At 43.3% G+C, this 24,219-nt stretch overlaps 1 protein-coding gene across 4 annotated transcripts in view; it reads right to left on the bottom strand.

Moving 5' to 3' along the window:
* Positions 1–8,406: 8,406 nt before the first annotated feature.
* The window catches only part of LOC144687758 (cytosolic arginine sensor for mTORC1 subunit 2-like), a 128,260-nt gene continuing 112,447 nt past the window's right edge, over positions 8,407–24,219 (bottom strand). For all 4 annotated transcript variants that reach the window (XM_078554240.1, XM_078554242.1, XM_078554238.1 and 1 more), the window contains 2 exons: positions 18,483–18,577; positions 8,407–9,468 (listed from right to left, as the gene is read on the bottom strand). In XM_078554240.1, coding sequence (XP_078410366.1) covers positions 9,403–9,468; positions 18,483–18,577 — 161 coding nt within the window. In that variant the 3' untranslated portion in view covers positions 8,407–9,402. The remainder of the gene's footprint in view (positions 9,469–18,482; positions 18,578–24,219) is intronic.

Here is a 24,219-nt window from a genome sequence, read left to right as displayed (position 1 = left end):
ACATCTTAAATCGCTCGTGAATTCCTTACAGTGCTTTCCATCACAAGCGCTATCTCTAATGCTTTCTTAAAATCAAGATCCACTTCAACCAGCAATCTTCGCTGAATAGCATCCTTTTGCACGCCACAGGCCAAATGATCCATGAGCGTATCATTCAGGGTTTCACCGAAATCACAGTATTCTGTTAGTTGTTTTAATTTTGCCACGTCGGCAGCAATGGTCTCCCCCGGGGCTCTATTCTGTGAATTGAACCCGAACCTCTGCATTATGACTGAGGACTTGGATTGAAAATGTCACATAACGAGGTCTACTAACTCACTGAAGGTCTTCAAATCAGGGGCACTGGGGACCATCAAGCTTCGAATTAAACTATAGGTCTTGTTCCCACAAATACTCAGGAGAATCGCTCTCGTCTTTTCCTCCCCCATGATTTCGTTGGCTTGAAAGTAGAATGCAAGGCGTGCTATATATTAAGACCAGTTGTCTGTGTGGCTAGTTCAAAGGGATTGATTCTGCCAAACTGCGGAATCTCGGATGAGCATATCTTCCTTTATTTTTAATTATCTGAGATACTCACAATTGCTAGGTGAGGGACAGCACTGGATCTGATTTATCCTCATCGCTAGTTTGTTATAGAGTTGAGTTTCCAGGCAACTTTTCTTGGTGGAAACATTGAACTTAATTTACAAGACAGCAGCAACATGTGTGCATCTCACTCTATAACTAAAGAAGAACACTCTCCTAGAGGTTCCCCGCGCTGCTAACTCATTGATTTACACAGATCATGTGATCTTATAACACAGGATTATTCTTAAAGCTACAGTTCTACGTTTATCAGAACTATAATTACTACAACTCTGTTTTGCGATGTCTTTTTTTTTAAGTGCAATTTACCCAAAATCAGCCAAGATAGTGCAAAAAAATTGTTATTTGTAATTGAAATTCTGCAATCAGCTCGAATCGAATTTCTGCAATCTTTTGCGTTACCTTCAAAAGCATCGTGCTTCAAGCTGGCCCACCCACAAAACATGATTGTTTCATCACCAGACTGAGTTCTCGCTAATTATGTCCGTTTGAGAGCTTTCTAGGAGGCTCTTAAATGTAAGGTGGTTCTTTTGGGCACAGGGGCATATAATAATTTTTTTTTAAATGACATTCAGAAGTTATTTAAACTGCTTAAGGAAAAACTACTGTACATCAATATAATTAACATATTTCTGCATATTTTTTTAAAGTAATTTTCAATTATCTAAAATCAGGTTACTTAGAGGTATTGGGCTAGACACTGATTAAAAACGCCTATATTTTGTGATAAACCCATTTCCAGCTGCATTGATAAAGCTGCAACAGGTTACCACTCAAAAGAAGAATATTTTTCCCAGCAAAATTAACATTCTCAAACACTGCCTGGTTTGTGGCAGACTTTCAACTTGGCAATATGTAAATGAGTTTGACCACAAAACTCTAGTGGGGAAGGGGAGCAGGGGTGGAAAATAATATTCAAAACTAAACCAGTTTTGGACACAATTTATCCCTCAATCACAGAAACTCCAACCCATTGTACTTGGAAAAACTTCAGTTGAAAAATATTACTTCGCAAAGCTACAGCATCAATATTTGGTTGTATCACTTCAGTAATTGTTTTCTTCTGGCTTCATAAACACAACCAAGCCGAAGTGCAAGTGCAAAATAAATTAAACATGTCAAGTAGAATGCCAATATCCTAGGTTTACAGGTTAAAAACTGCCTTTGTCCAGAGAACAGTGCTCCTTAATTAAAATACTAATGAACCACGTGCATCAGTATCGCTAACTTCTGTGGCAACACTAGACTAGAGCCTTGCCCAGGTAGAACAACAATGGAAGCATAGCAGAACGTTTGGCACTGCTATTCTCAAGAGTTCATACTGCCCAATGACATGAACAGATTGAAATATTTAACAGATTAGAAACACTAGTTACTGAAAAATTGGAACTTTGTATTAGCAAAAGGATTTTATCTTTCAGGAGAAATACTGGGTTAAGTGTGTATTCCCAGCCAAAATAAGTTAACAAATTGTTTTAAACATCTAAATATACTGGGATGTATGTTACCCAATAATTCTATCGGCTACATATTCCAGCATTATACTTGCATTGGAAGCAGTTCAGAGAAGGTTCACTAGGTTGATTCCTGGGATGAAGGGTTGTATTTTGAGGAAAGGTCGGAGGAGGTTGGGCCTATGCTCATTGGAGTTTAGAAGAATGAGAGGTGATCTTATTTAAACGTATAAAAGGTTCTGAGGGGGTTGACAGGCTTGATGCTGAGAGACTGATTCCCCTCATTAGGGAATCTAGAACTAGGGGGCAAAGGTTAAAAATAAGGGGTCTCCCATTTAAGACTGAGATGAGGAGGAATTTTCCCTGAGGGTCATTAGTCTTTGAAATTCTCTTCCACAGGGAGCAGTAGAGGCTGGGTCATTGAATATATGCCAGGCTGAGTTCGACAGATTTTTGATCAACAAGGGAGTCAAGGGTTCTGAAGGGCAGACAGGAAAGTGAAGTTAAGGCCACAGTCATATCAGCCATGATCTTATAGAATGGTGGAGCAGGCTCGACAGGCCGAATGGCCTATTCCTGCTCCTATTTCTCATGATCTTATGAACACTGCTAAAGATGGATCCCAATTTATTGCAGTCTGTGTTCAGCCAAAAAATTCCAGAAGTCAAAATCTTGACCAAAAAACCAACCTCAAAATATGGCAATTCGCTTTTCATAGGAGAGCCCAGCACATCACAATCCATTTGATAACCAATATCTCATATACAGAAAATAATCTTGGCCAAAAGCCACCCAAATCTTTACTGAAACGGTATTAAATTCTATGAAGGGTACATTTTGTTCAGGCTGTAATACGTGTCAACATTCTACTGTGCCTCACAGCAAAACAATTACCATTTTCAGTGGACTTGAAATTCAGTGCATTTGAAATTAGCCCAATGAACCCACTAAGCAGTCACCTGCTGCAGTCAAGCACTTAATACATGCCAACAAACAACAGAGGCTGTGAATTATCCAAAAGGAGGGTTACAGGTTTATTGTTATATCTGAAGATCTTAGAAACTACTGGACATGGAGGTTTGCTGACACATAAGTATTAAAAAAAACCTACAAACCTTAGTAAATAAAAATATTTCAGAAAATTATGTGTCCAGCATTATTGCAGGTACCATAGGATGTTCTCTTCCTGTACATTCAGCAGGACAAGTTTACTGTCAGCTTCAAGACTCAATTAATCCCAATTATGGATCTCTCAAGTGAATACAAAAAAATTTAAAAATCTGACATCAAAAACATATTTCACACAAGAATTACATAGAATCTGCACCACAGAAACAGGCCATTCAATGCAACTGATTTTTGCTTGTGTTTATACTCTTTTCACTTTCACTTCCACTTCTTTCTTTTCACTTTCTCCTTTCACTTCAGTTACCTCTTCCGACCCTGCTTCCATATCCCGCCATTTCCTCGTCCCTCATGTATGCAAGTCTCCTCCTAAAATGAATCATATCTGCTTCGACCATTACATTGTGGCATTCTGACCATTCTCTGCATAAAAAAAATCCTAAATTTGTTATTTTATCAGATAATCCCCAAACCCCCTTCATAATTTTAAAAACCTTTATCATGTTTGCTCTTAGTCAGAGAAAGAAGCCCCAGCCTGCTCAATCTCTCCAGTTAGTTGCATCCTCTCAACTCTGGTAACATCCTTGAAAATCTTTTCTGTACTTTCTTCAGTGTTTCAATATCTTTCATGAAGTATGGAAATCAGAATTGCACACAGTAACTCCAATTGTGGTCTAACCAAGGTTCGATATTAAATTTATTATTTCCATACTATTGTATTCTGTTCTTCTAGAAATGGACCCCAGTATTTTGTCTCCACTCTTCATGACTCAATCAACTCTTGTTGCCACTTTTAGTTGCTTATTGGCTTGTATTTTCAAATCTCCTCATCCTCTACCCCATTTTGTTTCTTACCTTCCAAAGAATAAGTGACCTCTTCATTACTCCCACCAAAACAAACCACCTCATGTTATAGAATTTATTTGCCATTTATTCACCAACTCTGCAAAGCCTGTTTATGTCTTTTGGCATTGTTGCTACATTAGCAATATGACTTCATAGCTACATTAGCTACATAACGCAATTTGGTATCACCTGTAAATTTTAACACCATGCCTTTAGTTCCCAAGTCCAAATTATGCATATAGTGAACAACAGTGGTCCCAGCAAGGATCCCTGCAGGACACTACTTCCCAGTCTCTGCCTGCTCAGCTATTAAATCTTTTATAATGGACACTAGAATTTTCCCCACTACCGACGTCAGGCTGACTGGTCTATAATTCCCTGTTTTCTCTCTACCTCCCTTTTTAAATAGTGGGGTTACATTAGCTACCCTTCAATCTGTAGGAAATGTTGCAGAGTCTATAGAATCTCAGAAGATGACCACCAATGCATCCACTATTTCTAGGGCCACTTCCTTAAGTACTCTGGGATGTAGATTATCAGGCCCTGGGGATTTATTGGCCTTAAATCCCATCAATTTCCCCAATACCATTTCCCTACTAAAACTGATTTCTTTCAGTTCCTCCCTCTCACTAAACCCTGTGTTCCCCAACATTTCTGGTATGTTATTTGTGTCCTCCTTTGTGAAGACAGAACCAAAGTATGTATTTAGTTGGTCAGCCATTTCTTTGTTCCCCATTATAAATTCCCATGTTTCAGACTGGAAGAGACCTACATTTGTCTTCACCAATCTTTTTCTCTTCACATACCTATAGAAACTTTTACAGTCAGTTTTTATATTCCCCACAAGCTAACTCTTGTACTCTATTTTCCCCTTCTTAATCAATCCCTTGGTCCTCCTTTGTTGAATTCTAAACTGCTCCCAATCCTCAGGTCTGTTGTTTTTTCTGGCCAATTTGTATGCCTCTTCCTTGGATCTAATACTATCTCTAATTTCCCTTGTAAGCCATGGTTTGGCCACTTTTCCTATTTTACTTTTGTGCAAGACAGGAATAAACAAATGTTGCAGTTCATCCATGCGCTCTTTGAGCATTTACCATTGCCTATCCACCGTCATCCCTTTAAGTAACATTTCCCAATCCATCGTAGCTAACTCACGTCTCATACCATCGTAGTTTCCTTTATTAAGATTCAGGGCCCTAGTCTCAGAATCAACTACGTCTCTCTCCATCTCTCCAAGGGGCCTCGCACAACTAGATTGCCAATTATTCCTTTCTCATTACACAATACCCATTAGGATGGCCTGTTCTCTAGTTGGTTCCTCAACGTATTGGTCCAGAAAACCATCCCGTATACACTCCAGGAATGCCTCCTCTAGGGTACTGTTACTAATTTGATTTGCCCAATCTATATGCAGATTAAAGTCACCCATAATTACAGATGTTCCTTTATTGCATGCGTCTCTAATTTCCTGTTTAATGCTATTCCCAACATCACCACTACAGTTTGGGGGTCTATATACAACCCCCACTAATGTTTTTTGTCCCTTAGTGTTTCTCAGCTCTACCCATACAGATTCCACATCATCGGAGCTAATACCTTTCCTCACTATTGCGTTAATTTCCTCTTTATCCAGCAATGCAACTCCTCCGCCTTTTCCTTTTTGTTTGTCCTTCCTAAATACTGTATACCCCTGGATGTTCAGTTCCCATCCCTGGTCACCCTGCAGCCATGTCTCCGTAATCCCGACTATATCATACCTGTTTACATCTATTGGCGCGGTTAATTCATCCACTTTATTGCAAATGCTCCTCGCGTTAAGGCACAAAGCCTTAAGGCTTGTCTTTTTAACATTACTTGTCCCATTCCCACTATTTTTCACTGAGGCCCTGTCTGATTCTTGCCCTTGATTTCGCTGCCTATTACTTTTCTTATTCCCCTTTCTGTCTTTTGTTCTTGTCCTTGATTCACCCTCCTCTGACTCCTTACATAGGTTCCCATCCCCCTGCCATTTTAATTTAAACCCTCCCCAACCACTCTAGCAAATATTCTCCCTAGGACATCAGTCCCAGTCCTGCCCAGGTGTAACTGCTGCCACCTCCCTCAGAACCGGTCCCAATGTCCCAGGAATCTGAAACCCTCCCCCTCACACCACATATTCATCTGATATATCCTGCTATTTCTACTCTGACTAGCACGTGGCACTGGTAGTAATCCTGAGATCACTACCTTTGAGGTCCTACTTTTCAACTTACTTCTTAGCTCCCTATATTCTGCTTTTAGGACCTCATCCCTTTTTTTACCCATGTCATTTGTACGAATGTGCATCACAACCACTGGCTGTTCACCCTTCCCCTTCAGCATGTCCTTTAGCCGCTCTGAGACATCCTTGATCCTAGCACCAGGGGCAAAATACCATCCTGTAGTCTCGTTTGTGGCCACAGAAACGCCTATCTATTCCCCTTACAGTTGAATCCCCTAATACTATTGCATTCCCACACTTTTTTCTGCTCCCCTGTGCAGCAGAGCCAACCGTGGTGCAACAAATTTGGCTGTTGCTGCTTTCCCCTGAGAGGCTATTCCCCCAACAGTATCCAAAGCTGTTTCTGTTTTGCAGGGGAATAGCCACAGGAGATTCCTGCAGTCTGCCTAGTCCTCTTGCTCTGCCTGGTGGTCACCCATTCCCTTCCTGCCTGTGGACTCTTAGCCTGCAGTGTGACCACCTCTCTATACGTGCTATCCATGATACTCTCTGCCTCGCAGATGCTCCACAGTGTCCCAGCCGCCACTCCAGCTCCGAAACCCGGGCTTCCAGGAGCTGCAGCTGGAGACACTTCCCGCACACGTGCTGGCCCGGGGCACTGGAAATGTTCCCAGCTTCCCACATAGAGCAGGAGGAGCACACTATGGCTTTGAGCTCTCCTGCCATGACTTACCCCTTTAAATTAAATTAAACCTTTTGGAAGATACTTAATATCAAATAATATCAATTACTCTAGGGCCCTTCTTCCCTGCTCCTTGTTGTTACAGAATATAGCCCTTACAAACGATGAACCACAAAATAAGACCTTAAAAACTACGTGATAAAGGTAGTGAATACTTACCCGACCATACTGTCAGTATCGCCTCGTTCCCTCCTCACCGAACTCCCTCGGTCACGCCTGCACTCCCAGCTCCTTTTCAACTCCCGACTCTTCTTGCGCTTCTCTTCAACCCCCAGCTCCTCTCGCGCTCCTTTTCAACCCCCGGCTCCTCTCGCGCTCCTTTTCAACCCCCAGCTCCTCTCGCGCTCCTTTTCAACCCCCGGCTCCTCTCGCGCTTCTCTTTCACAACACCAGAATGTATTTAATTACATTTTAAAGTTGAAAGTTCAATGCTTTATGCTTCAATTCAATGGAGTTGTTATAAAGCTACACAGTTCGTTGTGTACAACATCACAATCACTGAATGCAGTGGTTCAGTTGGGATGAGATATTAAGCAAATGGTCTCTTATTTCAAATCTAGGGAACAGTAATTAAAGATTTCTTTAGCATATTTACCTTTTCCCTGTGGACACCCCCTCCCCCACATCAGTATGGGTCTTCCCCACCCTACTACAAGGAGTCACTCAGCCATGGTCAGGTACAGGTGCATCCTCCACAGTCTTGAGTGCGAGTGAGTAATCATCAGGCAGGACTGATCAGTCTTGGATGAATATGATAGCATACCTTGCTTGTGCTCATTACTCTTCAGCAGACAATCATCCAACACAGGGAAACAATGGTGATCTGCTCAGAACTGTCCCCCAACACTGCTGCAAGCTGGGTGACAATTGAGCAGCTTCCTGCAGAAAAGGAAATATTGTGCTTACATCTACAATGGAAACAGTTTCACAATAGATAATGTTGATATGCATTCGGTGGATGGAAGTAGGTGGGGGGAAGGAGCATAATATGATATTTCAATTGCCCTACAAATATGCACACCTATTCCTGTGATAATTAATGTGCAAATTTAAAGCATTCTACAAGATCAGAACTAGGGAGCTTCACCCCTCTGGATCATAAACTAGAATAAAACAGCTGATCATAGCCAGGGGACATTATTATTGGTAAGTGGAATAAAATCATCCATGATTGCTTTTCTTGAATATCCTGGCAACTACTACACAAGACTCACAGACGAAGTCACTTAAAAGTGAGCCAGTTTTTGAGGGGGAGGGGCACACATCAGAAAACAGGAGAAAAAGATGGGTGTAGGAGGAGGAGAGAAAAAGCTGGGGCAAGAAGTGGAAAGAAAAGGATCAATGACTAGATTAAGGAGCATTCAACAATGAAAATATTCAGCACATTTAGCTACTGTTATCTTCAGTGTTGCACTTTGCCATTTTCTGATCTGGTTGCCTTTTATAAAGAAAGCACACACACTTATTTTGTAAATTAATTATTTTAATAACACTTCATCACAAAAAACAAGTTTACAGCTAGCAACCAGAAGCCTATCCAGCAATTAACTTCACAGCTACAGGGCTTCAGTTCCTAATAATAAAATAATTAACTTCTAAGGTCAGCACACACTGGTTGCTGTGCAACTAAAGCACCTGTCAAATGTTTCATGAATAAAAACTGCAAGATGACAGCTTTCTTATTCCACACTCCTCGATCTCCTCTTTTTTGGCCTCCTGAAATAAAGGAAGCTCATTGTAGTGGAAGAGTAGCAGCACCACTTAAATACAGACCTTGGAGGATTATAAGTGCAGTATATTAAAATACTTAGAAACCAAGTAGAATTAAATAAGACTTTCATGGAAAATTAAAGAATATGGTTCATTACAGCCATACAATCAGGCTAAAAATTCATCCAGAAACGAATTCCAATAACATATCAGAGAGGGTTGAATAAAGCTATAAACCTCCCCACAACCACTATCCCCCCTCCCCAGCCTTCTTCATTTTTCTCAGGCTTAGATTCAAGAAGTCCCCAGATAGGAGGCTTGTTTAAAAAAAAAAACATTTCAAGGTTCATGGCCCAGCTTACCTGCATTACATAGCATTTTAAAGCTATTTCACACACTATATCCAGTTTAATCTTAAGAAGCAAATGGGGCACTTTTGCAGGTCTTTCACATATTGAAGGCATTAAGTGCAAAACAGTAATGCAAATTTTCATGGCTGTGTGCAAGGGTTCAATCATTGAAGTAGTAAACAGAATTTAACTGAATTTCCTGAAGAAAATTAGCTAACCTTATTCTAAGTGAACTGCTTAACTACTAAATATTGTAGAAAACCATTAGTCTAAATGTGTGCCTTATGCTGACAGCATGGGCTTTTGGGAAATGGTAATTCCTGGTCTTCAAAGTTTACACATCAACTTGATGGATGAAGTCATTGTAAATATAAAGTCAGATGATCTTTGCTATCTTTCACCATTCTGACGTTTCTGCAGCATAGTGATAACACTATCAATATCTTCTTCAGGCACCTGAGGGGAAAAGAGAAAATAGTAAATTAACTAATCTGGCTAAACAAAAATATAGCAAATTTTAAATGCTTTTATAAAGATACATCTTCCCAAGCAAAACCCCATATTGTGACTGTTCCTCATCTGCTGAATCACCTGGCTCAAACCGATGTAGGAGTACTAATTTTTAAAAATATGTTTACAATCAAAAATGTATGGCTTTCTTCTTCACTCCAACCGCATTTTTATTATTAGTGCCAGTCTTCCCCGTGCTCTGGAACTCCTCGACTGAACTTTTTTGCGCCTCTACTTCTCTTTCCTCCTTTAAACCCTGTCTCTTTGACCAAATTTCTGGCCACACCACCTTATGACTTCTTTTTTGCATCAGCATTCAATTTTATTCTTCATGCTACTGAAGTACTATGAAATTTTGTTTCCAAAACATTAAAAGGCAGTACTACAAATGAATATAAATGAGACTTAGGAAGTTGGTTCTGTTCACTCTAGGGTTGTGTACATTCAGGGGTTATCTGACTAAAGTGTATAAAAGCAGTGTGTTCCTATTGGTAGGTACAAGAGTCATGTTTAGAAGTTATGCAAAGATTGGATTAGGTTAGATCTTAAACAAGTCTTTGCTTCCACCCAAATCCCTCCACCCCAACACCCCCACCAGCAGTTTACACGGCTCAAGGTTACAGAGCATCTAAACTAACCATGAAGATGTTTTTGATGAAGTAACAGAGGGTTGATGAGGATAGTGTGATCATTATTGTGTATGTGGCCTTTCAAAAGACATTTGATAAAGTATCACACAATAGACCTATTAACAAAGTGGAAGCCCGTGGGATTAAAGGTGGATGGGAAACTGGATGAGGGACAGAATGCAGAGAGTAGATCCAACAGAGGGCGCTGGTGAGAAGTGACTGAAGCATTCTGGGAGAAGTCACCACAGCCACCGGGACTCAGGAGGGAATCGAGGAGAAGGACTCTTGCACTCAACAGGAGGAAGAGCATCCAACAGAGGGCGCTGGTGAGAAGTGACTGAAGCATTCTGGGAGCAGTCACCGCAGCCACTGTGACTCAGGAGGGAATCGAGGAGGACCCACTGTCAAAGAACGGAATAGCCCCAAACATTACATTAATGTAGTGTTTCCATGCCTCCCTACTCCTCAAACCTAAAAAAAAAAGAGGAAGAGGCAGTGCCTTCAGGAGTACATCAGACCTGCGAGGGACACTCTTCTGAAAGTGGATTTTAAAGAAAAAGCAGCTAATTGGTGAGTAAATCCTGGGAGCAGACTCGGAGGGAGGAGCACCGGAGCAGTGAGTATAAATCTAGCTTACCTCGGGGATTCGCGGCCTTGTCTCCAGGGAGCAGAATCGGAGGGAGGAGCACCGGAGCGGTGACCTCGGGGCACAGAGTAACTGATGCCAAAACTGAAAAAGTGACATCACAGGAAAGCTGTGACCTGATTGGTTGGTAGGAAATCTGCACCAAATTTGAAAAAATAAAACACTGCAAAGCTAATTACTAAATTAATTATCTAAGTCGAGATGGCTGGGTAGGTGACGTGCTGTAGCTGTATGATGTGGGAGCTGGCAGATCCCATTGCGAGCCGCAGTGACCACATCTGCAGCAAGTGTTGGTTGCTGGAGGAACTCCAGCTCAGAATTGATGAGGCTGGAGTCCGAGCTCCAGACACTGCGGCACATCCGGGAGGGGGAAGAGTTACCTGGACGCTTTGTTTCAGGAGGCAGTCACACCCGGTAGATTAAGTACCTCAAGTTCGATCAGTGGTCAGGGTCAGCAGGGTGTGACTGCAAGTGAGGCAGGTAGAGAGATCCTGTGTTCAGAAACAGAGGAGCCTCAGCTCTTGACCTTGTCCAACAGGCACGAGGTACTTGCTCCCTGTGTGGATGAGGAAGAGGGCTGTAGGGAGGATGAGCCAGCTAACCACGGCACCGTGGCACAGGAGGCCACTCAAGAGGGGGGGAGCAAAAAGACAAGTGGTAGCTGTAGGGGATTCTATAATTATGGGAATTGATAGCATCCTTTGTAAGCAGGATCGAGACTCCTGCATGGTATATTGCCTGCCCGGTGCCAGGGTGAGGGACATCTCTGACCGGCTTGAAAGGATATTGGAGAGGGAAGGGGAGGATCCAGTTGTTGTGGTCCACGTCGGGACAAATAACATAGGTAAGACTAGGAAAGAGGGACTGTTTGGGGATTATCAGGAACTAGGAACTAAATTAAAGAACAGGTCCTCAAGGGTTATAATCTCCGGATTACTACCCGAGCCACGTGCAAATTGGCATAGGGACGCGAGAATAAGGGAAGTAAATACATGGCTAAAGGAGTGGTGCGGGAAAGAGGGGTTCCATTTCGTGGGGCACTGGCATCAGTATTGGAACAGGAGGGATCTGTACCGTTGGGACGGTCTCCACCTGAACCGATCTGGGACCAATGTTCTAACGAAAAGGGTAAATAGGGTGGTCAACAAGGACTTTAAGGTAGAAAGTAGGGGGGGAGGGAAGGGTAAAACTCCAAGAAGTATGACTAATGGGAAACAAAGCAGCAGGTTAGCGTGTAGGGGGGTGGATTCAACTTCATGGAAAATTATGAAAAAAACTGAAAAGAAAGGAGAGCCCAGGAGAGGCTAATAAAGTCCCCAGAACACAAAATAGGACAAAGTGTTTGGAAAAGGCTAGGAATCTAACTTCAAACACATCAGATAAAGGGACGACAATGAGAAAGGGGACGGGAAATACAGGACTGAAGGTGTTGTATCTGAATGCACGCAGTATACGAAATAAGATAAATGAGCTTGTGGCGCAGATTGAAATTGGCAGGTATGATGTGGTGGGCATCACGGAGACATGGCTGCAAAGGGATCAGGACTGGGAGCTAAATATCCAAGGATATACCTCCTATCGAAAAGATAGGCAGGTTGGCAGAGGGGGTGGGGTTGCTTTGTTAGTAAGGAATGAAATTAAATCGATAGCAAGAAATGACGCAGGGTCAGATGATGTAGAATCTGCGTGGGTAGAGTTGAGGAACCGCAAAGGTCAAAAAACCATAATGGGAGTTATGTACAGGCCTCTGAACAGTAGTCAGGATGTGGGGCACAAGATACACCAGGAGATAGAAAAGGCGTGTAAGAAAGGCAAGGTTACAGTGATCATGGGGGGATTTCAATATGCAGATAGACTGGGAAAACCAGGTTGGTAGTGGATCCCAAGAAAAGGAATTTGTGGAATGTCTCCGAGATGGCTTTTTGGAGCAGCTTGTGATGGAGCCCACGAGGGAACAGGCAATTCGATTTAGTGATATGTAATGAGGCAGATTTGATAAGGGAGCTTAAGGTGAAGGAACTCTTAGGAGGAAGTGACCATAATATGATAGAATTTACCCTGCAATTTGAGAGGAAAAAGCTGGAATCAGATGTAACGGTATTACAGTTGAATAAAGGCAACTACAGAGGCATGAGGGAGGAGCTGGCCAGAATTGACTGGGAGATGAGCCTAGCGGGAAAGACAGTGGAACAGCAATGGCAGGAGTTTCTGGGAGTAATTTGGGAGACACAGCAAAAATTCATCCCTAGGAAGAAGAAGCATACTAAAAGGAGGACAAGGCAAATGGCTGACAAGGGAAGTCAGGGACAGCATAAAAGCTAAAGAGAAAGCATACAATGCGGCGAAGAGCAGTGGGAAACCAGGGGATTGGGAAGCCTACAAAGACCAACAGAGGACAACTAAAAAAGAAATAAGGAGGGAGAAGACTAAATATGAGGGTAAACTAGCCAGTAATATAAAAGAAGATTGCAAGAGTTTTTTTAGATATGTAAAGGGTAAGAGAGAGGCAAAAGTGGACATTGGACCGCTGGAAAATGACACTGGAGAAGTAGTAGCGGGGAACAAAGAAATAGCGGAGGAACTGAATAGGTACTTTGCGTCAGTCTTCACGGTGGAAGACACAAGGAACATCTACAAAGTTCAAGAGAGTCAGGGGGCAGAGGTGAGTATGGTGGCCATTACCAAGGAGAAGGTGCTAGGAAAACTGAAAGGTCTGAAGGTGGATAAATCACCTGGACCAGATGGATTACACCCCAGAGTTCTGAAGGAGATAGCTGAAGAGATAATGGAGGCATTAGTGGTGATCTTTCAGGAATCACTGGAGTCAGGGAGGGTCCCAGAGGACTGGAAAATCGCTAATGTAACCCCACTGTTTAAGGAGGGACTGAGGCAAAAGACGGGAAATTACAGGCCAATTAGCCTGACCTCGGTCGTTGGTAAGATTTTAGAATCCATTATTAAGGATGAGATTTCAGAATACTTGGAAGTGCATGGTAAAATAGGGCAAAGTCAGCATGGTTTCATCAAGGGGAGGTCATGCCTGACAAACCTGTTAGAATTCTTTGAGGAGGTGAGGTAATGAGTAGGTTAGACAAAGGAGAGCCAATGGATGTTATCTACTTGGACTTCCAGAAGGCCTTTGACAAGGTGCCGCACAGGAGGCTGCTCAGTAAGATAAGAGCCATGGTGTTAGAGGCAAAGTACTAGCATGGATAGAAGATTGGCTGTCTGGCAGGAGGCAGAGAGTGGGGATAAGGGGGTCCTTCTTAGGATGGCAGCCAGTGACTAGTGGAGTTCCGCAGGGATCAGTGTTGGGACCACAATTTTTCACTTTATACATTAATGATCTAGATGAAGGAACTGAGGGCATCCTGGCTAAGTTTGCAGATGGTACAAAGATAAGTGGAGGGACAGTTAGTATTGAGGAGGCGGGGAGGCTGCAGAAGGATTTGGTTAGGAGAGTGGGCAAAGAAGTGGCAGATGGAATACAATGTGGGGAAGTGTGAGGTCATGCAATTTGGTAGGAAGAATAGAGACATAGACTATTTTCTAAATGGGGAGAGAATTCAGAAATCTGGAGTGCAAAAGGACTTGGGAGTCCTGGTCCAGGTCTCTTAAGGTTAACTTGCAGGTTGAGTCGGTAGTTAGGAAGGCAAATGCAATGTTGGCATTTATTTCGAGAGGACTAGAATATAAAAGCCGGGATGTTCCGCTGAGGCTTTATAAGGCTCTGGTCAGACCACATTTAGAATATTGTGAGCAATTTTGGGCCCCGTATCTCAGGAAGGACGTTCTGGCCCTGGAGAGGGTCCAGAGGAGGTTCACGAGAACGATCCCAGGAATGAAAGGCTTAACATATGAGGAACATTTGAGGACTCTGGGTCTATACTCGATGGCGTTTAGAAGGATGAGGGGGAGATCTGATTGAAACTTACAGAATACTGAAAGGCCTGGATAAAGTGGACGTGGGGAAGATGTTTCCTTTAGTAGGAGAGACTAGGACCCGAGGGCACAGCCTCAGAGTAAAGGGAAGACCTTTTAGAACAGAGATGAGGAGAAACTTCTTTAGCCAGAGAGTGGTGAATCTATGGAATTCATTGCCACAGAAGGCTGTGGAGGCCAGGTCATTGAATGTATTTAAGACCGAGATAGATAGGATCTTGATTGGTAAGGGGATCAAAGGTTACGGGGAGAAGGTGGGAGAATGGGGTTGAGAAACTTATCAACCATGATTGAATGGCGGAACAGACTCAATGGGCCGAATGGCCTAATTTCTGCTCCTCTGTCTTATGGTCTTATGGTAATGGTGAACAGTTTCTTTTCAGAACGCTGGAAAGGTGCAGTGGTGTTTCTTAGGAGTCAGTGTTGGGATCACTGCTCCTTTTGAGGCACATTAATAACCTAAATCAAAAAGTTTAGTCGAAAATATAATAAACAGTGAGGAAGATAGTAACAAACTTCAGGACATAGATGTATTAATGAAATGGGCAGATACACAGCAGATGAGATATTATGCAGGCAAGTGTGAAGTGATTCATTTTGAAAAGAATAAGGAGAGGGGATGCTAGCTAAATGGTACAATTTTAATGGGGGTATTAGGGACAGACAGACCCAAGGGTGTACATACATAGGTCAGAAGTTTTAGCAAGGTGGATGCTCGCGCACCTAACCCGACAGAGTGTGAAATGACATGATGACATCGCCGAGAATGCCGACGTCAACGCGCAGTCGCGCGATAGTTTGGTCGGCAGGCGTGTGCCAGAGCCGGCAGCGTGCCCCCTGACAATTAAGAGGCCTGTTAAGGCCACTAAGTTACCAATTGACTTTAACTTTTCACTGCCCGTTCAACCAAACGGTTGGCGGGCAGCCGAAAAGACCAAGTGGCCTTTGCATTTTTTTGGAAACCTCATCCACGGGCGTGATGAGGTTTCCAAAAGCAAATACAAATAACGTAAGGACTTTATTTTTTAATGAAAAACATGTCCCTGCTCATGTGACAGAGTCACGAGGGGACACATTTCATTACATTTTTCTGCTCTTTATTATTTAAAAAAATATTACTTCATCTCCCTAAGGCAGCTTCGTGCCTCAGGGAGATGATGCTGCGCGCTCTCGCGTGCATGTGCAAAGTTCATGCTAGACCTGCTTGACCCCACCACGCTCACTCCCCCAACCCACCTGCACAGGCAGCGCTCAGTGCTGCTGCTCGCGTATCACGCTGGGCGGGCCTTAATTGGCCCGCCAGCGTGAAATCGCAGTGCGCTGTCCATCGCGGGTGGCTTCCCAACCACCCCCACCAATCCCGCATGCCAAGGGCAAAATTCTGCCCATAGCGTTTGAAGCTGGTAGAGAGAAAAGTTAAAAAGTAAACAAGATCCTTGGCTTTAGAGAGACAGAATACAAAAACATGAAATTCATACAATTTCTTTTTCTACACCACTGGTTAGGTCTCAGCAGGACTATTTTGTCCAATTCTGGGCACTACACTTTAGTCAAGGCATTAGGGTGGGTACATAGGAGATGTACTAGAAAGGTACCAGAAGTGAAAAACTTTAAATACATGGAGATTAAAAAAACTGGGGTTACTTTTTATTTTCTTCCTTCAAGAGATGTCATCGCTGGCTAGGCCAGCCAGCATTTATTGCCCATGCCCATTTGCCCTTGAGGAGGTGGTGGTGAGCCGCCTTCTTGAGGCACTGCAGTCCATGTGGTGTAGGTACATCCACAGTGCTGTTAGGGAGGGAGTTCCAGGATTGTGACCCTGCAACAGTGGAGGAACGGCGATATAGTTCCAAGTCAGGATGGCGTATGGCTTGGAGGGGAACTTGCAGGTGATGGTGTTCCCATACATCTGCTGCCCTTGTCCTTTTAGGTGGTAAAGGTTGCAGGAAGGTGCTGCTGAAGGAGCATCGGTGAGTTGCTGTCCTTCGAGAAGAGAAGATTATAGGGAGATATGATCGAGATGTTGACTGAGGAATCAAAGACTAGAGGACAGGGCCTTTCAGGAGCAAAGTTAGGACACAAAAGGGTGGGAGAAGTTTGGAACTCTATTAAGCAAATGGCAATTAATGCTAGGCAAATTGTTAGATCTATTAATTTCAGATTTAAAATCTTTAGTTAACAAAATTTTAAAGAGATATTGGGCAAAGGCAGGAAAATGCAATTTTATCACAGGTCAGCTGTGAGCTGACTGAAATGGCAAAACAGGCTCAAGGCGCTAAATGGCCTACTCTTGTTCCGATATCTGTTCAAGAACAGATTTGAGGTGAATGGCAAAAGAATCAAAGGCGACATCAGGAAAAAATGCTGTACACAATAAGTTATGTGGAATGCACCGCCTGAAAAGGTGATAGAGGCAGATTCACAATAAGTTTCAAGAGTGAATTGGATAAATATATTACAAGAAAGGAAAAAATGCAGGATATGGAGAAATAACTGGTTAGTTTTTTTCAGCCTTCTGTATTGTATTAATTTTTTTTGATGCTTCAGATATCACGCTTCTGTTGAACAAGCTTTATGGACCAAATGTTTTTTCCTGTCAGTTATTTTTATGTTTTATACATTCAGATATTGTTATTGCTGTAACTCCTCAAGGGCGATTCCCTTGCAAGGTTCACAGTGACAAGGTAAGGCCGGGTAAGCTGGAATCTTCGCACTCCACAACTACTGACCCTTTTTCCCACAAATCCTCCTAACAGCTTGGCCCTGAATCTTGCACATGGGGTTGGAGATAGTGCAACACGCCTCGGAATGCTAAGCCAGAAAAAGAGTTTAGACGTGCCCCAATTCATCATCATAAAAACAGGCACCTTACTGAAATTTAAGAATTAGCAAACGCATTTTCACAAGGTTAAAACCCATTAGATATCTTATGAGATTTTGTTACATGAACTACATTCTATATAATATGAGATGGTTGTATTGTTGCATTGCATTGGCAGAGCATCATTTATAGGGAAGTTGAGAAAATTCATAGAGGATTTACTCACTGTTATTTGGTTGTTCCAGGATAGTGTTATCACAGATATTAAACAAACATAAATGACAGATATATGATGGGAGGACGGTGGGGAAGGATATATTGAGTAGTTAAGATTTTAGCCTTTGCCTCTTACTCACCCTCCTCCCCCACATCCCAAGAACTTTGTTCTCCACATGTTTTGTGAATACATTTTTTTTGCAGCAGCTCAGAGTCTCATCCTTCCACGATGACCTAAACCTACATCATCCAATGGCTGGTACTTGGGCCAGGATTTTCCAGCCCCATTGTGGCGGGACCCACCCCAGGAGACTCAGCAGCCCAGCCAAAAGTCAGTGGACTTTTGGCGAGACCAGGCAATCCCAGCGGCAGTCGGGGCCAGAAAATCCCTCCCTTAGTCTTTATAATGTGTTTTCAGCTTTCTCATGGAGAGACAGAGTCAAGCCTCCCTCAAACAAAAGGTTCCTTTACCACAGCCAGCAGCAAGTACACAGCCCACTGGCGAGAAGAAACGGTGAAAGAAATTACAATCTGGGTACTAAATAAATTACAAAACAAAAAGATTAAGTTCCACATGCTGCTTTTCACAAAAACATCTTCCACCTTCCTCTATTCATTGGTATCTCATCATGACCATTGTTTTTAAGCAAATTGGCATCATATATAACAGGCCACAAAAATATATACAGAAAAGAGAGACTTTTACCAGCGCATGGTCAAAATTGAAGGTGCTGATGTAGTATGCAGAAATGTCAGCATTTGCGAGAGGCTCGGAGATCTGTGCAACAATCCCACATTCATCTGAAGAGACAGATTAAAAAGCATCAGGATTTGCAGAGAAGCAAACATAGTTAGATCAAACAATTGACATCAACATATCACATCACATTGATAATAATTATAACTACTGCATTAATCTAACATTCAGATGGCATCTCCACCAAACTAAAACCTGGAAATAACCTGTGATCTCAACTCCAGCATTTGTTCTCAACTCCAGCGTTTGTTAAGAAATGATACACAGCATTGTCACCTTTGCACGTCAGCAAGTGACAGTTAGATAGTTGAGGGAGTTACCCTTGACAGTTGAGTTAACAAACCACTAAACAGTTAACTTTTTTTTACATGTAGAAGTCTCAACATCAGCAGCATCAAATGTTAGATTTGTACTCAAGGTAGCATAAAGATAGACCCAGAATAGTGTTCCAAATCTCTGAAATCTAAAATCCGAAATGGAAGAGATCAGAAGAGACCAAAATCTATTAGAATCACTATCTTGTGCTTTTCCCGAGATTAGAGCAATTACTATTACTGACTGATTCATTCCTTATTCAAAAGGATGAGGGAAAACTGATAGACCAAAATGAAGTATCAAATACTTTAACCCAATCTTAGGTGCTGATCTTTGAGACAGAAATTTCACAAAAAATATCAATCCTAAAATGCCATATAAAGGAACATTTATTCACTCAGCTGTGCAGATGCTTGGCATGGTGTAGTGGTATTGTTGCTGGACTAGTAATCCAGAGACTCAGGGTGACACTCTGGGGACCTGGGTTCGAATCCCATCATGGCAGATGGTGGAATTAAAGTCTAATGATGACCATTGTTGTAAAAACCCATCTGATTCACTAATGCCCCTTTAGGGAAGGAAATCTGTCGTTCTTACCTGGTCTGGTCTACATGTGACTCCAAACCCACAGCAATGTGGTTGACTCTTAAATGCCCTCTGAATCTTCCACCTTCCTCTATTCATTGATATCTCATCATGTCCATTGTTTTTAAGCAAATTGGCACCATATACAGGCCACAAAAATATATACAGAAAAGACAGACTTTTACCAGTGTATGGTCAAAATTGAAGGTGCTGATGTAGTATGCAGAAATGTCAGCATTTGCTAGAGGCTTGGAGATCTGTGCAACAATCCCTAGCAGGCCACTCAGTTGTAACAAGTTGCTACAAAGTCACAAAAAGGAATGAAACCGGATTGGACCACCCGGCATCGACCTAGGCACCGGCGATAATAGCAATTGCAACGCTGTCCACCCTGCAAAGTCCTCCTTACTAACCTCTGGGGGCTAGTGCCAAAATTGGGAGAGCTGTTTCACAGACTAGTCAAGCAACAGCCTGACATAGTCAGCCTCACAGAACCATATCTTACAGATCATGTCCCAGACTTCACCATCACTGGGCATGTCCCACTGGCAGGACAGACTCAGCAGAGGTGGTGGCACAGTCATATACAGTCAGGAGGGAGTTGCCCTGACAGTCTTCAACATCAGCTCCGGACCCTATGAAGTCTCATGCCATCAGGTCAAACATGGGCAAGGAAACCTCCTGCTGGTTACCATGTACCGCCCTCCCTCAGCTGATGAATCAATGCTCTTCCATGTTGAACATCACTTGGAGGAAGCACTGAAAGTGGCAAGAGCACAGAATGTACTCTGGGTGGGGGACTTCAATGCCCATCACCAAGAGTGGCTCAGTAGCACCGCTACTGACCGAGCTGGCTGAGTCCTAAATGACATAGCTGCTAGACTGGGTCTGCAGTAGGTGCTGAGGGAACCAGCAAGAGGGAAAATTATACTTGACCTCATTCTCACCAAACTGCCTGCCGCAGATGCATCTGCCCATGACAGTATTGGTAGGAGTGACCACTGCACAGTCATTGTGGAGACAAAGTCCTGCCTTCACGTTGAGGATATCCTTCATCGTGTTGTGGAGCACCACCACCGTGCTAAATGGGATAGATTTTGAACAGATCTAGCAACTCAAGACTAGGCATCCATGAAGCGCTGTGGGCCTTCAGCAGCAGCAGAATTGCACTTGAACACAATCTGTAACCTCATGGGCCAGCATATTCCCCACTCTACCATTACCATCAAGCCAGGGGATCAACCCTGGTTCAATGAAGAGTGCAGGAAGGCATGCCAGGAGCAGCACCAGGCATATCTAAAAATGAAGTGTCAACCTGATGAAGCTATAATACAGGACTACTTGCATGCCAAACAGCAGAAAGTGATAGACAGAGTTAAGCAATCCCACAACCAACAGATCAGACCTAAGCTCTGCAGTCCTGCCACATCCAGTTGTGAATAGTGGTGGACAATTAAACAACTCACTGGAGGAGCCTCCACAAATATCCCCATCCTCAATGATGGAGGAGCCCAGCACAGCAGTGCAAAAGATAAGGCTGAAGCATTCACAACAATCTTCAGCCAGAAGTGCCAAGTGGATGATCCATCTCAGCCTGCTCCAGAGGTCCCCAGCAACACAGATGTCAGTCTTCAGCCAATTCGATTCATTCCACGTGATATCAAGAAACAGCTGAAGGCACTGGATACTGCAAAGGCTATGGACCCTGACAATATTCCGGCAAAAGTACTGATGACTTGTGCTCCAGAACTTGCCGTGCCCCTAGCCAAGCTGTTCCAGTACAGCTACAACACTAGCGTCTACCCAGCTATGTGGGAAATTGCCCAGGTGTGTCCTGTACACAAAAAGCATTACAAATCCAACCCAGCCAATTACAGCCCCATCAGTCTACTCTCGATTGTCAGTAAAGTAATGGAGGGGGTCATCAACAGTGCTATCAAGCAGCACTTGCTTAGCAATAACCTGCTCACTGATGCCCAGTTTGGGTTCCACCTAGGCCACTCAGCTCCTGACCTCATTACAGCCTTGGTTCAAACATGGACAAAAGAGCTAAACTCCCGAGGTGAGGTGACAGTGACTGCCCTTGACATCAAGGCAACATTTGACCGAGTGCGGCATCAAGGAGCCCTAGCAAAACTGGAGTCAATGGGAATCTGGGGGAAAGCTCTCCGCTGGTTGGAGTCATACCTAGCTCAAAGGGAGATGGTTGTGGTTATTGGCAGTCATCTCAGCTCCAGGACATCACTGCAGGAGTTCCTCAGGGTAGTGTCCTAGGCCCAGCCATCTTCAGTTGTTTCATCAATGACCTTCCTCCCATCATAAGATCAGAAATGGGGATGTTCGCTGATGATTGCACAATGTCCAGTACCATTCGCAACTCCTCAGATACTGAAGCCATGTACAAACGCAGCAAGACCTGGACAATATCTAGGCTTGGGCTGACAAGTGGCAAGTAACATTCACACCACACAAGTGACAGGCAATGACCATCTCCAACAAGAGAGAATCCAACCATAGTCCCTTGATGTTCAATGGCATTACCATCACTGAATCCCTCACTAACAACATCCTGGGGGTTACCACTGACCAGAAACTGAACTGGACCAGCCATATAAATACGGTGGCTACAAGAGCAGGTCAGAGGCTAGGAATCGTGCAACAAGTAACTCACCTCCTGACTCCCCAAAGACTGTCCACCATCTACAAAGCACAAGTCAGGAGTGTGATGAAATACTTCCGACTTGCCTGGATGAGTGCAGCTCCCACAACACACTAGAAGCTGGACACCGTCCAGGACAAATCAGTCCCCTTGATTGGCGCCACATCCACAAACATTCACTCCCGCTACCACCGACACACAGTAGCAGCAGTGCGTACCATCGACAAGATGCACTGCAGGAATTCACCAAGGTTCCTTAGACAGCACCTTCCAAACTCATGAGCACTACCACCTAGAAGGACAAGAGCAGTAGATAGATGGGAACACCAACACTTGGAAGTTCCCCTCCAAATCACTCACCATCCTGACTTGGAAATATATCACCGTTCCTTCACTGTTGCTGGGTCAAAATCCTGGAACTCCCTTCCTAAAAGCTTTGTGGGTGTACTTACACCACATGGGCTGCAGCAGCTCAAGGCAGCTCACCACCACCACCTTCTCAAGGGCAACTAGGAATGGGCAATAAACGCTGGCCCAGCCACACCCCGTGAATGAAAAAAAATGTTAACTTCTTGTAAGCAAATGAGACTGTAATCCCATTACAAGGCAGTGCATATAAAAGGATAAAAGAATCACAATCTCCTGAACATTTGTTAACAAAGCTAAACGTTTTGATTTTTCAGCCAAAGTCAATGGAACAAAAAACAATCCTGCTCATAAGTGAGCAAATCAACAGCCACTTGTTGACTGCAACTATTAGTTTATCATTCTCCCAGACATACAATACTTCAATTGCATCTCCCCATATCAGTTACACACTATTTTCCTCTAAGCATGCAGTGAATATGAAATTTGTACATCAACATTAAAACAGACCAGATTATTAAACAAATGGAAATAGAAACCAGCACTTTTAAGAGGTTTCCTGAATTGCATGTAATGTAACTGGATTGGGTTGTTCAACAGGCAGCATTGAACAAATTTAAGATTTCGTGACTCATCACTAAATTTGGCTGAACCACATCAAGCAATATTGGGCCTCATTCTCCTCTGCCAAATACACCCACTATTCCATATGCACTGCCCCACCCACCTTAACCCTAACTCGAACTTGCGAATCTCTCTGCATTCTGTCACATCTGCCCTCATCTCCTTTGAGCCCATGTTGTACATCACCAGGCCCACCTCCTGCTGCCTTGACCCATTTCCCACTGAACTGCTAGGCTCACAGCCTCCTTTCCTGGTCCCCACGCTAGTTGGCATTATAAATGGTTCCCTGTATCCTGACATGATCAACACTTTGATTTTATTTTGTTGGACTGCAGCAAATGCCAGTTTACTGAAATTCTCATATCAGGGGTTCGTACCTTTTTTGATTCTAGCCCCGTCACCCCCAACGTTTTATAGAAATTTCATGGCACCCGCTGTAACACATTTTTTCTGCATAAAAATGAGTTATATAATTAAACATGTATATTTATTATTTGTTTTAATACTTAATGTGAAACTTGTTATTGATGCTGAGCACCAGATCAAGGCTTGGGTGAGGGGTATATAGTAACATGTCACAACTGCAAGCCTTCTCACACCTGCGTGGGCAGTGACACTTGGTAACTGGCCTTTGGTAGAATCAAATGATCTTGGTGCTCAAGTGCAGGTTTAAAATTTCATGAGAGAAAAACAAAAGGGACCTAGGTAGATTGCGCAAGACCCATGTTCTCTGGTTATTTTTAGTGGATCCCTTGAAACTACATGAATCCCTCGAGGGTGACTGACCCGACTGATAATCCCTGCCTTATTTCACAGGTATCGCAAACTTTCTGCATCTTTAGATTAAAAGGAGTGGAATATTCATTTGGCCTCTAGTTATCCCGCTCCCTTTCAAAACCGCCATCCTTACCACCTCCTCAAATTACCATCCTTGATCCCTTCATCCTAGTAAATATCCACCTCATCCTCAAATGCCCGTTCCTCTTGTCCTTGTCCAAGTCCTTGAATGTATTTTCGCCTCCCAAATCTTTGCCCTCATTCCCACAAATCCAGAACACCCTTTCAATCAGGCTTCCAATCCTCCACTGTGCCAAAACAGCCCTAAGCAAAGTGACAGGTGACAACCTCAGTGACTCT

Source organism: Cetorhinus maximus, chromosome 12 (assembly GCF_964194155.1).
Source record: "Cetorhinus maximus chromosome 12, sCetMax3.hap1.1, whole genome shotgun sequence".
Taxonomy (NCBI): Eukaryota; Metazoa; Chordata; class Chondrichthyes; order Lamniformes; family Cetorhinidae; genus Cetorhinus; species Cetorhinus maximus.
Note: the sequence above shows the minus strand (reverse complement) of the source record. Positions and strands in the feature narration are given on the sequence as shown.